Source organism: Bos taurus, chromosome 8 (genome assembly GCF_002263795.3).
Source record: "Bos taurus isolate L1 Dominette 01449 registration number 42190680 breed Hereford chromosome 8, ARS-UCD2.0, whole genome shotgun sequence".
In the NCBI taxonomy this organism is placed as follows: domain Eukaryota; kingdom Metazoa; phylum Chordata; class Mammalia; order Artiodactyla; family Bovidae; genus Bos; species Bos taurus.
Genome location: NC_037335.1, coordinates 64254124 through 64270190, shown reverse-complemented (window position 1 = coordinate 64270190; position 16067 = coordinate 64254124). Strand labels below are relative to the sequence as shown.

The 16067-nt window shown below is 42.7% G+C and overlaps 2 protein-coding genes across 2 annotated transcripts; one reads left to right on the top strand and one right to left on the bottom strand.

Annotated features, from left to right (window-relative positions):
* Positions 1-1514: 1514 nt before the first annotated feature.
* On the bottom strand, positions 1515-9817 carry SEC61B (SEC61 translocon subunit beta). Its single transcript, NM_001075292.2, has 4 exons — positions 9506-9817; positions 9226-9323; positions 5133-5234; positions 1515-1794 (listed from the first exon to the last, which is right to left on the bottom strand). The coding sequence occupies exons 1-4, from the start codon at positions 9506-9508 to the stop codon at positions 1707-1709; spliced, it is 291 nt and encodes a 96-aa protein (NP_001068760.1). The 5' UTR covers positions 9509-9817; the 3' UTR covers positions 1515-1706.
* Positions 9818-9949: 132 nt separating this feature from the next.
* ALG2 (ALG2 alpha-1,3/1,6-mannosyltransferase) lies at positions 9950-14324 on the top strand. The gene is given in 2 exon segments (NM_001083491.2): positions 9950-10309; positions 12842-14324. Coding segments are annotated over 2 exon segments (1251 nt in total). The 5' UTR covers positions 9950-9961; the 3' UTR covers positions 13745-14324.
* Positions 14325-16067: the final 1743 nt, after the last annotated feature.

Below are 16067 nucleotides of genomic sequence, written 5' to 3'. Positions count from 1 at the left end.
ACAACCAAATAGCTCCCCCAAGTGGCTTTAGCATCTCCCCCAGAGAAAATCCTCCAGACAAGAGGAACAGATTTCTTTTCCAAATTAAATGTGTGACTTTTAACTGTTAATGGTACTGTCAACATGAATATCAGAAAAATTCCACTATAGATACTATCATCTTTAATTTCTTCCGAATGAAATTGAGACTTTTTCCTTACTTTCAAAATGAAGATGCTTATTTCATGCAATAATCAATTCCCAAGATAAGAAGGAATCAGTTTTTCATTTTTTTTTTCCCAATTTGCCATTTGTTAGGATTTACAATAGTATGCATGCATACATACTCAGTCATGTCTGACTCTTTGCAACCCCATGGACTAGGAGGGCCTGTCAGGCTCCTCTGTCCATGGGATTTCCCAGGCCAGAATGCTGGAATGGGTTCCCATTCCCTTTTCCAGGGATCTTCCCAACCCAGGGATCAAACCCATTGTCTCCTGTGTCTTCTGCATTAGCAGGTGGATTCTAACCACTGAGCCACCTGGGAATTCACACTCACCCATGCACCGCCTGAGGAAGTCATATTTAAAGATACACACTTTCACCACTTAAATTTAGCACTTTGGACCTGAAATTACTTTCAGCCAGGATTTAAGGAAAACACTTATGAAACTGCTTACTTCTTCTAAAAAAATTTTTAATAGGCTTAGAGAAAGATGCTTTCCAAATTACCAGTTTTTTAAAACTAATACACCTCTTCATCATTTTGTGATTCTGCTGGACAACTAGTGTTTTACATGGATCTCTTAATCTTTAGAAATTCTGGCTTAGAGTCCTAGACTCAGAGTGTACACCTTTGAGCTACTCTTGGTATTTCCTAGGGTCTATCAGAAACTGAATGCTCATAGCCAGAAGGCAATATATATGCTAAGTGACACTTCAAAATTTTTTATTTTTGGTTAGAATTATAACGACTCAGTTTAGAAATTCTGGCATCTCACACTGATTATTAAGGTCTTTAATTTTCAAATTTTTATATAAGAAATCCAATTTACCAAATGAATTATTTCAAAAGGGGTTTTCGACAAGTGATAAAATAGATTGAAACCCCTCATCTAAACTCACAGAATTAAGAACTGAAAGAAAGAAAAGGCAAAAATATTATCTGTGGTTTTAGAGACAAAGAACAGAATGAGCAAACATTTCATCCAAGATTTCTGGATGATTTCTATGATGATTCCGTTGGGTACCAGCTGCCTCTGAACACAGATCTGCCTGATGGAGTCATAGGCACACTCCTTGAAAACCACAGAACACTCAAAATGACAATCATCAGGACGGAAATACCTAGAAGAAAACAAGCCAAGGCCAATTACAGCATCTTGGATTTGAATGACTACATGGTCATGTAAGAAACTGTCAATCCAACCAAAAAAAAAATTCTACACAAAACAATTTCTACATATTTACTTGTAAATCTAAAGGCAGAGTGACTAAGGGCCCTAGCAGTCAGGCATCAGCAAAGAGACTTGGTATAAATGAATTAAAAAGTTTATTAGCCATAGAAAAAAAATCGATTCTTTAATTCTCATTAAGTTCCCTGTAAAACAGTAAGCTTGCAGAAAATTTGTTCCTCATGAACAGAAAATCACTATGTTTTTGGTCCAAAATATGTTGGGATTTTTTCCTTTCTTCTTCAGATGACAGACAGATGGATGTAGCCGAATCTATGAACGAGTGTACTTGCCCCAAATGTGCAACATAAATACAGAAGCGATGAACAGAAGACTCATAACCAATACTGGAACAGGGCCCCTGGAAATAAGAAAAGAAGGCATGCTTAGTTTCAGTAGTAATACATTATAATATCTGTAATATTAAAGACTGCCTAGAGGAAAAGGGAGGGGAAAGCACCCAAGATCCATCGAAGAATATAATTTAGATCGTTAAAAATATTCCAAAAATTATTACTGTGGATATTTTGAGGGTGTGGTGACAGCATTGTGATTATTTAGAAAGGAGGAATCCTTATCTTTTAATAAGACATACTAAAATATACACAGATAAAAGGATCTGTGTTAGAGATACTAGTCTCTCTGATTTCGTGCATTTGATATTTTCCATAATAAAAAGTAATTTAAAAATTTTCCCAAATTCTTTAAGTGCAAATGAGCCAATTATCAAACTATTATTTCAAATTAATAAAGATAACCTTCATTGTCTTACTATAATAAAATAGGCATACAAAGATGAATATCACATTATAAGTCATGAAGTATTTTTAAATATATGATCCCATATGATCAACAAACTCAAGACACAGGTGAAACAAATATTCATCTCATTTCATAAGGAAGAAAAAGTAAGGCTCAGAGAGATTATTACTTGCCTCAGAAAACAGCCAGAATGGAAAGGAGGGATCTGAACTCAGCTTTTCTGATTCCATACACTGCTCATTTTACTGCTTTAAGGTTCCCATATTTAAGGAACCAAACATTCTAGGCAACATAAAAAGTTTGACTTCTATTAGTTTACCATAAGGAGAAGGCAATGGCAACCCACTCCAGTACTCTTGCCTGGAAAATCCCATGGATGGAGGAGCCTGGTAGGCTGCAGTCCATAGGGTCGCAAAGAGTCGGACACGACTGAGTGACTTCACTTTCACTTTTCACTTTCATGCATTGGAGAAGGAAATGGCAACCCACTCCAGTGTTCTTGCCTGGAGAATCCCAGGGACGGGGGAGCCTGGTGGGCTGCCGTCTATGGGGTCGCACAGAGTCGGACACGGCTGAAGCGACTCAGCAGCAGCAGCAGCAGTTTACCATAAAGAAAGGAAGTATCAACAGATTTTACTCATCAGCCCTTCTCTAAATCAAATGTTTTCCACGTTAAGAATTAGTACATGGGTTTCTTAAAGATAAAATTCCTTGATTTTACACAACCTGTGAATGTTGACTTCAGTCAAAGGTTACGGGCTTCACCTTTTTGACTCTTCTTGCCAACACCAGTTTTGGTAAATTCAAGATGTCACTTCACCTCCCAGATATACCTGGGGGTGGACAAAGACCCCAGGAATCTTTATAATTAAGGCAGTAGAATAACCCAGCGGAACAGCAGGTTAACAGTCAATCTACTAGTGGACAATACTCAATGCACAGGGATCCAAGTCCTTGGTACACCACGTTGTTCTTCCAAAATTTGTACAATTATAAGAGTAAGCAAATTTAAAAGTCCAAAGGAAGACATCATCATCACCATGCACTGGATCACACTCCCTCACTATGAAGCACCGTGACAGCAACATCAGCCAGAGAGCATGAAGCTGAGAGTGCAGCGCTCACAGTCCAGGCGCTAGAGTCTGGAAACCAGCTCTGGCCCTCACAAGCTGTGACTGTGGCCCTGTGATTCACCTTCTCCAAGCCTCAGTTTCCTCATCTGTAAAGTGGGGACAATCATAGCATCTCTCTCATAGGGTTGCTGAGCTATTAAATATATTCACACATCAGTCAGGCTGCTAGTAAGCTCCCCGGAAATGCTATCATTATCAACCTGAAAAAATTTCTAACTCCCAGGAAGAGCTAACAAGCTCCAAGATGTGTATCTGTGTCCTTTCACCACAAACCTCTCTGTGTGGTATGACAATACTGTGGTTTATGACACTTCAAAGGAATGGCTTCTATCGCTTCCTGGGAGGACTCACAGCAGCAGCAAGCCCCACTGCACAAGAGCCCAAAGCAAGCATGAGTCAGACTCACCCACGTGAGGACAGCTGCTTTACCACCTCGAGAAGGGTTAAAATGTTGTTCCCAGGATACCCTGAAGAGCAACTAGTTTCAAACTTTCTCTCTGAAATGCTCAGAAAAATTACCTCTATCAAGGACCAGGAGGTTGTCCGTTTGGTGCCAACTCACATATCCCCAACCTCAAGAATTACTTCCTTAAAATAAATTCTCACCTTACAAGTCTTCATTATAACAGAAAAAAAAAAAAAAAATCGATAAATAAAACCAAATCTCAAGAATTTTAGGGAAGTCTTCCTAAATTAAATTTGTGATCCAGGTCAAGCTACTGGTCCAGTTAAACAAACTAACCCAAATAAAGCTGAGTTTTGTCTTCTGCGCTGCCAAACAGGTGGCATGGAATCTAATGGTCAGAAGAGCTGGTTCCATCTCCGGCTGGCTGTTTGTCTTCGACAAGTAGCTTTGCCTCCCTGAACCTGAGCTTCTGAACCTGAGGTGCTATACAAATGAGAGTTGCTGACATTATTCCAATCCCTCATCCACTGAATTTAGTCAGGAAATAGCTGTAAGTCGTATCCATAGGCTTCTCTGGTGACTCAGATGGTAAAGAATCTGCCCACAATGTGCGAGAGCCAGGTTTGATTCCTGGGTCGGGAAGATCCCCAGGTGAAGGGAATGGCAACCCACTCCAGTATTCTTACCTGGAGAATTCCATGGACAGAGGAGCCTGGCAAGCTACAGTCCATGGGGTCGAAAAGAGTCAGACATAACTAACTCTGAGACTTGACTAACACTGAGACAGAGAGAGTGGTATCCTAGAGTCTACCTGGTCAGAAACCTGTGGGATTAGGTCTGCCATAAGGTACCAGAAAGTGAAGTGAGTAAGGCATGGGGAGCAATCCGAGGCATAAGAACTTGGAAAGTGATAGGGGTTCAATCACCACCCACCAAAGGCAAGGAGGCCTAAGAACTTTTCAGCACAACCTAATGCAGAAACTCCCATTAGGCTGTAATAATATCAGCTTATGCCTCCAGGAGAGCTTTGAAAAATCACCCAGCTCCTATTCAAATGGTTAGTCCTATTTCTCAGTGTGGGACAAGAACAGCAAATGAAGAGCAATTTCATCTAATTAAGCCATTTTCCCTCCAGTTCTCTCTGTTCCCATCATTTATTTTGACAGAGCTGCATGAAGGTGTCCCCTTGCTCTCACTCAATTCATGAACAGATGTCATCCTGAGCCCTAAAGTAACTGGCTGGTACATGAACAAACCAAACCCAGCCCACCTGGCACAAAGAAAGCTGCTGTGTATTATCAATCTCATCAAAGCAAACACCACTGGTGGCAGAGACACAGTGCTGCCGAAAGGCTCTGTGATTCTGGACAGAATCACAGGTCTGCTCCCAAGACTTACACTTTGAGCCCTGGTGAATCCTCTGTGTAGAATCGCCACATCCCCCCAGTGCCCGCTGAGGTCGTACGGCCTGCGCTCCTTGTTCCACAGCTGGCATTCTTCCTGTGAGAGAAAAAAGTATGTTACGAATGGCCTTTTCTTGGACACCCTTATCAGAGCATTATGACATATGCTACCATTATATTTTTAAAGAACCAAAAAATTAACTTTTTCTTTGCTCATACCTTCCAAAGTTTTGCTTTTATTCCACTGATCATGATAACCATTAATAATTGAGTACCTGCCATAGGCTGATGCATATAATAACCCAGAAAACAATTAAAATTTAAAAATGACTACTTTAAAATCATTTCAAATTACTGTATTTTCTACAAAAGAGACAAAAAAAAAAACAACCAAAAGCATAAGTTGTAATCCAGGTCTCAAAACAGAGTACACATTTGTTGAAAAATTATTTTGTAGTCTGTTTTCATTATTTTGATATACTGACCATATATCTCAGACAGAGGTAGGATGTGAAAAATGCAGGAAACACCCAACCAGAAACTCGTCCCTCACAAGGGGGATGAAGGCTTGTGAAGTGAACTGTGTGGGGAAGGCAGCCTTAGCGCACAGAAGCAGCAAACAGCACTAATGCCACTGACCTGGAAGGAACCAGGGAATCCCTCCCGTCCCCTCCCGGGCCACTGGAAACCCTCCCCAGCAGCTATCCCCTCATACAGCACTCCTCCAGTTCCACTTCTCATCTCCACTCAAGAGTGAGAGTGGGACCACTTGAAAAGAAGTGTGAGGGAGGTCATAAGAAACCTTCTTCAGCCCATTTATCACCAACTTATAAATTCTAGGGAAGGGGAGAGGAAGAGGAGATAGAAAGCTCTGTTTCATCACTGCCCCCCACCATTAACCAAATCCTCAAAATCCTGTTCCAGTTATCTGTGGGCTGCTGGTTCTGGATTTTTGAGAAGATGGGCATACAAAAGTGAACACCCTATCCCCACCATCTCTTCTCACTGTCCTCCAAACTCTGATCCTGCTCCCACCTCACCCTACCATGGACCTAATCCCACACTCTGAATCCAAGAAGCACTGGGAGCCTGCCCTGCTGCGTTGTGTGGAAGAATGGAGTCATGGTTCCAGTGTGGGCTCTGGTAAAAAGAGCTGCGTTCATGTTAGAAATCTAAAACAGTGTCAAACAGGGATTTAGGTGTACTGTACTCAAAAGATTATATTTCAGACATGTTAATTATGGGCCGTGTGATCAGCTGGGAACTTCCAACTACATTGGTATGACTGTTTCTATGGGAAAACTGATTGTAAATATAATCACACAAGAATTTACAGACTAATTCATACCCAGAAGATCTTTCACATACAGATACACATCATCTACGTGGTAGAGTAAGTACATGAAATCTGAACAAGATGATAAACCCACTGTGGACCTGACAAGTCTTCACTGAGCCAAGACTGGGACCCATGCGCTTTCTACTACTCCCACTCCCACCCTACTCCAGTTCCTGTCTTCAGCATCCTCATGGAATCAGTCTAGCCCCTCTGAAGATTTCTTACATCTGCTGGCATATAGGACATTTTAATTTTAAACTAAATTTCTTTGGGGTCTATTTTACCCTTTCTTTCTGGCCACTGTGTAACTGCCTCTTCTATGCCCTAACACAATGGTTTTCATAACCATCGTTTAACATACTTTATTCTAACTTGGTGGTCTTCTGGCTGTTCCATGGCATGATTTGCTCCCTTGTCTCTTTTAGGTTTAAAGTCACATGTCACCTACTCTGAACACCCTATCCCTACCCACTTTCTATTCTACACCCAACTTTTCTTCTTGGCCTTACTGCCTGAAATTATCTATCTGCCTCAGCTGTGGTCTCTTACATTGGAATATAAGGTTCAGAGGTCAAACCCTACCTAGCTTCTCCACAAATACAGCCTTGTGACAGGAACAGAGCCTGGCATGCACCCTCAAGTATCCATTTGAACACTTCCTTAATACCCCAGCTAGTCCATCATCTTACTATTCCTGACTCCCATTAATCCTGAACACTGTAGCTTTTATAGCTTTACAGTTTATAATGCATTATTGTTGCTTTTCATCCTAGCAACCTCCTTTTATATGGTAACAACAGAGCAAGGACTCTAACCCTGGCCTGACCTTAAATCCCAGAGTTTCTTCCCCAAGGTACTACCTCTATTACCTCATTCAACATGGAGACAAAATGCACATCTGGGAGCTATATAATGCATAGCACTATTATTAACTATTAGCTTCAACTTTTTCTTTCAAACTCACAAAAAGGGAACATATTCATAGACAGCCAATATCTATTATATTACACTCATGAAGTAACACTTCAAAGATGACACCAACACCCACAACTTGATAAGCTACATATGTCCTCAGATGTCTGTTTCTCCATTTCACTTGTGCAGCAATTATTTCATTTTTATTAAGTAAATAATTTTGTTATATTTAATAAGTACATGATTTTTTTTTTCCTATAAAAGTTCTCAGATGGCCCAACGTCCTGCCACAATACTACTAATTCTCATTAACTAGACCCATTCCCCAAGGAACTTTACTACCGTACATGTTTTCCATTCCAGTACAAAGAATCTCTGAAACCCAAGGTGGAAACGAGACAGCTCTCCAAGACCAAATAACCTACACCGCAGCTCGACACACTTTCCAACTGGTCCATCCCTGCCTTGCCTTGAACATCTTGATGACAAGGCACGAGTCAGGATCATCTTAGCGTTTCTGACAGTTCCACTAATTTTTTTTTTTTTGCTCTAAGGTGAAATCTGTCTCAGGTGAGTTCATCAGTTTTAGATTTACTTACTGTAGCCAGTAAGAAAAGTCTCATCCCTCATCACCTCCTTGAGGACAGTTTTCATGTATCTGTTCAAGTTCTTTTCCTCTCTAGATAACAACCCCGCTTCCAAAGGGCGGGGGAGGGGGGGGCGAAATCTCAAGACTACAGGGTGGTTTGAGTCCTTCCTTCACTCATCAGCTATTGTTTTATGTTAAGACAGAGATAACAGGCAGTTTCTGTCAAAGTCTAACCAAGGAGATAAACATGGAAACACAAATACTATCAGAAGGGCATGAACAAAATGCTTGGGTGTAAAAGAGAAGACTAGCAGCTACTGTTGCCTTTGGAGTTAGGAAGGCCTCTAGTGGAAATAACCTCTGAGCCTAGTCTTCAAGATATACAGAAACTGAGGTGGGGGGCAAGGGCAGGGAAATGGATGTCTAGTGAGTTCAGAAAACAGTAATAAACTCACTGTTGCTATATCATAAAGAGAGAGAGAAGAGAATCAGTTAGACTGGAGGAAAAAAAAAAAAAAAAACAACCCACCACAAAGAGTCTTGGTAACCCTCTCCCATCCCCTGCAGTGTTTAAGCAACAAGAAACTAACACCGAAGCTAACCAACAGTGTGACAGAGAATAGGACACATTAGAGTGCAAATTACCTGGAGAGGAGACGAGTTAGGTACAAATTTCTCTAGATGAGAGAAATTGAGGGCTAAACTGAGGCAGTAGAAAATGGAGACGGAAGGTTTTAGTGTGCAATAGAAACGTATTGAATAAAGACTGAGCATTAAAAAAAATCCAAGATGATGCTGAAGTTCTGGCTTTGGGCGAACGAGTTTACAACAGTACCATAAGGACGTAAGGAGACATAATTAGGGGCGGGAGCTGAGATGAAAGGAGACTGAACTGCGCGTTGAACGGGTCATGTTAGACTGAGTGTGTATGGGACTTCCAGATAGAAATGTGCCAGGTTCAGGTCTAAAGATACCAGTTTAAGGACGTCAGTTTTCTCAATGCTGTGACCTTACTCCAGTTTAACTTTGCTTTTTCAAGAGTGATACTCAAAACTGAACAAAGAAAATGTTGCCTCCGTCTCGAGACATAAAAGACCAAAAACTCCTTACCCATATGGCCACATCACAGGAAGCTCGTTTTGTGCTTATGGATCTTAACATCCAGGGGTCTCCTTCTCAAGACCAACAAATTCTTGGGCCCCATCCCTAGGAGCCCACAGCCGAGAAGTTCGCAAGGATCCTTACCTCTGCCGGACGGTGGATCCCGCTGCCCGGGCCGCCACTGCTTTGCTGGGAGAGCGTCCTGAGGAGCCCACGTTAGTGCCACTGGGGGCCGGGCCAGGCTGCAGAGGAAGACAAGGACAGAGACCGGTGAGCGTCGCCGGACAGCCCCCAGATTCCTGGCCCTGACGGCCGAGACCGGGACACGCATGGGGACGCTGCGGAAGGCAATGAAACTGCGCGAGGCAGGAATCGGGGCCGCCTGGGAGAAAGCAGGACAAGGAGGGAGACTGGGGCCACATACCATGTTGAAGACAGGAGGGTGGCAGGGAGCCGAAGTGAACTGCAGAGGAGCGGTAGACCCTCGCAGCCAGAGAAATAATCCAGGTCCCGCCCCGAGACCTGCTGGCAGGGCCCTCGCTGACTCCGGGACGCCTGGGCTGTCCCACAATATGCCTGTAGCAATTCTGCTCTGAGAGAGTTGATGAGCAGCTGTATGGGAATTACAGGCCTCCTGTATTTTTCCCTTGGGCCACAACGTCCTTCCTAGAATCTAGTCTCTACCAATGGGAAGATCTAGCCATGGTCAGACGAGAAATTTCCTCCGGCAGTTACTAGACACCCACAGATTCGCGCTGATGTGGCCTAACCGACGCACGCGCCGCTAGGGCCAGCTGGGAAGCCGGAATAAGGAGCCTGCGCGGAAGCCCTTAAGAGGGCTGGTGGCGCAGGCGTTCCGCGTAGGCGTGGCTTCCTGGCCATGGCGGAGAAGCCGGGCCAAGATGCGGACTCAGATCCTAAGCCAACCGTGCTGTTCCTGCACCCGGACCTGGGCGTAGGCGGCGCCGAGCGACTGGTGCTCGACGCAGCGCTGGCGCTGCAGGCGCGCGGATGTAGCGTGAAGATCTGGACGGCGCACTACGACCCGGGCCACTGCTTCGCGGAGAGCCGTGAGCTGTCGGTGCACTGCGCCGGGGACTGGCTGCCTCGCAGCCTGGGCTGGGGCGGCCGTGGCGCCGCTGTCTGCGCCTACGTGCGCATGATCTTCCTGGCTCTCTACGTGCTGTTCCTTGGCGATGAGGAGTTCGACGTGGTCGTGTGCGACCAGGTGAGGCGGCCGCGCCCGACCCTCGCGGAGCCCGTTTACTCACTCCTGAGAGATTCCCACCCCCACCCCCCCAACTCCAGGACCTCTGCTGACCTCTCTCGATCTGTGGTTTGGAAAGGTGGGAACTGATCTGGAGAGGTTAGAGAGTGGGAGTGACACCATGGAGCTCGAACTTCAGTATGGACATGCTGAAGTGTCAGATTACTTGGCCCCACCCTCAGGAGTTTTCATCCTGGGCCCCTGAGGTGTGCCCCCGAAATCTGCATTTTCACTGGATCATCGGGTGATTCTGAAGCATATGGGCCTTGGTGCTCGCTCTAAGAAACGCAAACATTAGAAGCCAGCCTTCAGTCAAGTTTTACTTCTCAGTAACTTGTATGTCTTTCCTATTGGCATTATTCCTGTTGACACTACTTCCAGGCCTCACATACCCCATTATAACTTTCGCTGTCAAGCACTCTGTTCCTCAGTAGTGTAATTTGTTTATAAACACCCGAAGCTCAGCATGTCATGTCCCTGTTAAAACTTTAACATGGCTCCCCGTTAGCCTTTGGAGAAAACTCCAAGCCCTTTACCTGGATCTGGACTCTAGCTATTCTTGACTCTTTTTATGTCTCCCCCCGCCAAAAAAAAAAAAAATTATTTTAAAAAGTAACATTTACTCAGGACTAAAAATTCAAATACTGTGAAAGACTAATGTAAAAACCCCATCCTGGTTCCACTCCCTAAAGACAGACACTGTTAACAGTTTCTATGTGCGTTCAGAAATTGTTTGTGGCTGTACTAGCATATGATGTCTGTTTATAGATGCATCTTTTTATTTATAATTAGGATTATGACACACCTATTATTGGTCAACTTGCTCTTTTTCACCAAAAAGTTTTGCTTAGGACATCCTTATATATCAATATTACAGATTCACTTCATTCTTCACAATGACTGGAAAATTTGCTTTTGTTTGACCGTATCATACTTTATGCATTTTTCTGCTAAAGGACAATAGCAATGTGACCAGTTTTTTTGTGTGAATAAATCAGTTTTGGGTTTTTGGTTTTTTTTTTTTTTTTTGGCTGCACTGTACAACATGTAGGATCTAGTTCCCTGACTAGGGATGGAACCCACACCCCCTGCATTGAAAGAGCAATGTCTTGACCACTGGACCACCAGAGAAGTCTCAGTTCAGTGTTGTAATAAACATCCTTATATCTTCATTTTTTTGTATTTCTGCAAGCGTTGTGTTTGAAATCCATAGAAATAAAACTGGTAGGTCCAAAAGTTGTATGTCTTAAATGACAGTATAACTTGCCAAATTTGCCTTCCAAAGAGGTTGTATCCTTCTAGTCTCCCACAGCGATAGAGCCTCTTACTCTGTGCTCTCGTGCATATTGGCTATTGTAAACTGTTTTAATCTTTGCCAAACTGATAGGTAGAAATGGCATCACGTTTTTATCTGTATTTAATTGTTAACTTCTGAGTTACTTTTGTCATCCTTGCTTGTGTGCGGGTTACTTCTTTTTGAGAAACATGGGCATTTACCAAGCAATCCACATGTGTAAAACTAGTCAGTAAGCGTCAGGCAGCTGAGACTGTAGTGGATAAATGAGCTTGGCCGAGCCTGGATTCTAGTTCCATGTCTGCTACTTTATAAGTAGCTTTGAAATCTCTCAATACCCATGAAGCTCACCTTTTTCAGGTGTTAAGTGAACTAGAGATTAAGTGATTTGTAAAGATTACTCAACAGGAAGCAAAGTCTCTAGGGACGATTATGGTTAACATTTCAATAAATACTGAGCACATAGTGTGTGCTAAATTCTTACAGGTTTTACATAACACCACTGTACTTAATAATGACCAAAACTATATTTTTTAAACTATAATTATCACCACCTTACAGAAGAAGGCCCACAGAGAGGTAAATTAGTCACACAGCTAGCTAGTAGAGCTGAAATTCAAGCCCTGGCAATCTTGATTCCACTCTGAATTACACTAAACTACTATATAGTTCATTCATTCAGTTCCTTAGGAGGAGGTAGATTCTGGAGTGACTTCAGTGTGGTAGCCACTAGCCCTGGGTGACTATTAAACACTTGAAATGTGGTCAGCCTGAACTGAGATGTACTGTAAGAGTAAAATATACATCTGATTTTAAAGATTTAATGTGAAAAAAGATTAGAATTCTTAACGATTGATTACATTTGAAGTGATAATACTTTAGAATACATTAAAATTAATTTAACCTTTAAAAAGTTGTTGTGTAGTTACTGGATTTTTTTATTTCCCTTGGACAGTGCTGTTCTAGAGGAAACCACTGGACTTGCAACTTTAAATATTTAGCATGTATCCAGAAAATGTCTCCCAGCCTTCTGTATGCCAGGCGTTGTACTAGGTGAGAGTCTGGGGTAACGCAAAGCAAAATCAGACATTGCCCACAAGGGACTCACAAACAAGGAGGCAGGGCAGGTGCCTGTTCGTTTAATTTGGCTGAAGTTTAGTTGACCAGTCACTTCATCTCCTGATTTTTGCTTTGGCTAGGTGTCTGCCTGTATCCCCGTGTTCAAGCTGGCCAGACGGCGTAAGAAAATCCTGTTTTACTGTCACTTCCCAGATCTGCTTCTCACCAGGAGAGATTCTTTTATTAAACGCCTGTACAGGGCCCCGATTGACTGGGTAGAGGAATATACCACAGGCATGGCAGACTGCATCTTGGTCAACAGCCGCTTCACAGCTGCCATTTTCAAGGAAACGTTCAAGTCCCTGTCTCACATAGACCCTGCTGTCCTCTACCCATCTCTGAATATCGTCAGCTTTGATTCTGCTATTCCTGAAAAGCTTGATGACATAGTCCCCCAGGGGAAAAAATTCATATTCCTCTCCATCAACAGATATGAAAGGAAGAAAAATCTGACTTTGGCAGTAGAAGCCCTTGTAAAGCTGCGTGGAAGATTGACATCCCAAGATTGGGACAAAGTTCATCTGATCATTGCAGGTGGTTATGATGAGAGAGTCCTGGAGAACGTACAGCACTACCAGGAACTGAAGCAAGTGGTCCAGCAGTCTGACCTAGGTCAGTATGTGACCTTCCTTCGGTCTTGCTCAGACAAACAGAAAATCTCACTCCTCCGAGGCTGCACGTGTGTACTTTACACACCAAGCAATGAGCACTTTGGCATCGTTCCCTTGGAGGCCATGTACATGCAGTGCCCAGTCATTGCTGTTAATTCAGGTGGGCCCTTGGAGTCCGTCGTCCACAGTGTCACAGGATTTCTGTGTGACCCTGACCCAGAACACTTCTCAGAAGCAATAGAAAAGTTTATCCATGAACCTTCCTTAAAAGCCACAATGGGACTGGCTGGAAGAAACCGGGTGAAAGAGAAGTTTTCCCCTGAAGCATTTACCGAACAGCTTTACCAGTATGTCACCAAACTGCTGGTATAATTGTATTTTTTTTTTTAATCTTTATGCTGTATTCATTAATATCACATTTGTAGATTATACACCCAGTTTTGAAACCAAAGGAAAAAAACCTAGTATCTAATACAGAAGAAAATTTTTTTTAATATACTTGAATCTGAGTCACTTTCCTCTACCCTCTACCTCCCAGACTACTTTTTCAGAAAAACGATATTTTTATGCTATAATAATTCTGAGTATTACCATTGGTGATTAAGATATAAATGTGGTACAGTTCCATGTTCAGCAGAATATTTTAATTCTATGTTCTCTAGAGTATTGTTACTCATAAACTTTGAGTCATGTTGTGCCTTATTTGGTTTTAATACTTAAAATGTATCATCAAAGTTGATTAATTTGGCTTCATGAGAAGACAATTACTATAGTTCCTAGAATCAGTCCACCTCAGTGTTTGGTGACCTCTGTGTGGAAATTTTTGTTAGTCATACTTTTGCCTGGATCCATAGCAAGAATGCTCTGTGTTTTTTGTTTTTTAAGAAGATGATTTGTGTTTTGCACACAGGTATGTTAATAAAAGATATTTATCATAGGAAGAGAAAAAATACTAGATTTCAGCCTCCGTGATCTGTTGTGTGGTATTAGGAATGTAGACAGCCAAGCCTTAAGTAAAAAACTAGAGTAACTGGATATTGGAATGAATGGCTGTTGTCACGCATGTGGTATGCATTTTGTTTAGGGCAGTGCAGGAGACCTGGGTTTGATCCCTGGGTTGGGAAGATCCCCTGGAGAAGGAAATGGCAAACCACTCAAGTATCCTTGCCTAGAAAATCCCATGGACTGAGGAGCCTGGTGGGGCTGCAATCCTTGGGGTCACAAAGAGTTGGGCACAACTGAACAACTAACAGACTTTTGTTTCCTGGTGTCATCTGAGTCGCTAACTTCATTAATATTTGTGTTTTATTAAGTAAGCACCTACTAAATGTAAGACACTAGTGTTTTTTATCCTTTAAGGCCTAACTCAGATGCCACTGCTGGGAAGCTTTCCTTGACCCTCCACCCAACTCCCAAACTGGAAGCAGCTTTCCCCTTGCACATTTTCTGACCCTCTCATAGCACTTACCAGTCTTAAAGTTAGTTATTTACCTGTTGGTCTAAGTACATATGGGGCTTCCCTGATGGCTCCGTAAAGAATCTGCCTGCCAGTGCAGGTGATGCAGGTTTGATCTTTGGGGCGGGAAGTTCCCCTGGAGAAGGAAATGGCAACCCGGGAAATCCCATGGACAGAGGAGCCTGTGGGCTACAGTCCATGAGGTTGCAAGAGCCAGATACCACCACCACCACCTAAGTACAAATGAACATAAAGCAGTTTTCAGTGTATCTTTAAAGCAAAATTCATTTTTTAAAAATAATAAAGATCACTGGCCAAAGGTTCCACATTAATCAACTCTAAGAGCAAAGACCTGAGAGCCTAATTAACCAATGTGACTTTAGGCAAATTGCTTGATCTCTGGCTCAACTTCTTCATCTGTAAAGTGGAGAAACTAACTTTCCTCATAGGGTTGTGATGAGTTATTATATATATGTAAAGTACTTAAAGTAGTAGTTGGCACAGAGTATGGGCTGTGTAAATGCTAGCTATATTTGCAATTTGGGGATATCAAAATTACTAGAGAAGTTCGCGTGGGTTCCTGCTGCACTGCTGTATTGTTCTTTGAGGTTCTTTAGAGGATGGAGTTTCAGGTTGTGATTTGTCGTGTCTGTCTATATGCCAGAAGTGTTTTAATGAAGTCACTGTACCAACAAGAAGGTCTCTAAAATGAGAGTGTCGGGTTTATTGAGTCTTATGGAATGAGAAGTTCAGTTGAGTTCTCTTCAGTGTTGTGAAAGCTTGTCATCTGGTAATGCAGATCATTCCATCTTCTATGGTTTGGTGCGTGCGTTTCTCAGGGAACAGCAGCCTTTCCAGAAATACCTGATGACTGCACACTGGGCTTAGGAAAGACAGACCCTGTCATGCTCTGAGCCATAACTGATGCTTACCCATTCCAAGCACTAAAACTTTTGCCTCTTTGACCATTTTTATGCAGATCCTTCAAAAGTGGACTACATGAGTTGTGGGTCTTAAGTTTAACTTCCCTTCATTGTCTTAAGCTGCAGCAGGTGACAGTAAGACCACAGATCTGGAAAGGATGTAGAGCCCAGCCTGAGCTTCCAGCTTCTGGCATATTAACTCCTGCCTCCTGGACCTAGGATGGAGCTTTGCCCATAGGAGGAATATTCACAGCTTCCAGAACTAAGCTGAAGTTAGGGAGCACAGAAGCACGGAAAACTGAAGTAAACTGCCAGG

What these genes read in the sequence shown, in the direction of transcription:
- SEC61B (NM_001075292.2), bottom strand. An exon ending in GGATCCACCGTCCGGCAGAG is followed by an intron (nt 5,235 to 9,225) that starts GTAAGGATCCTT and finishes TTTCTCTCACAG; the next exon opens with GAAGAATGCCAGCTGTGGAA. An exon ending in GATTCACCAGGGCTCAAAGT is followed by an intron (nt 1,795 to 5,132) that starts GTAAGTCTTGGG and finishes TCTTATTTCCAG; the next exon opens with GGGCCCTGTTCCAGTATTGG.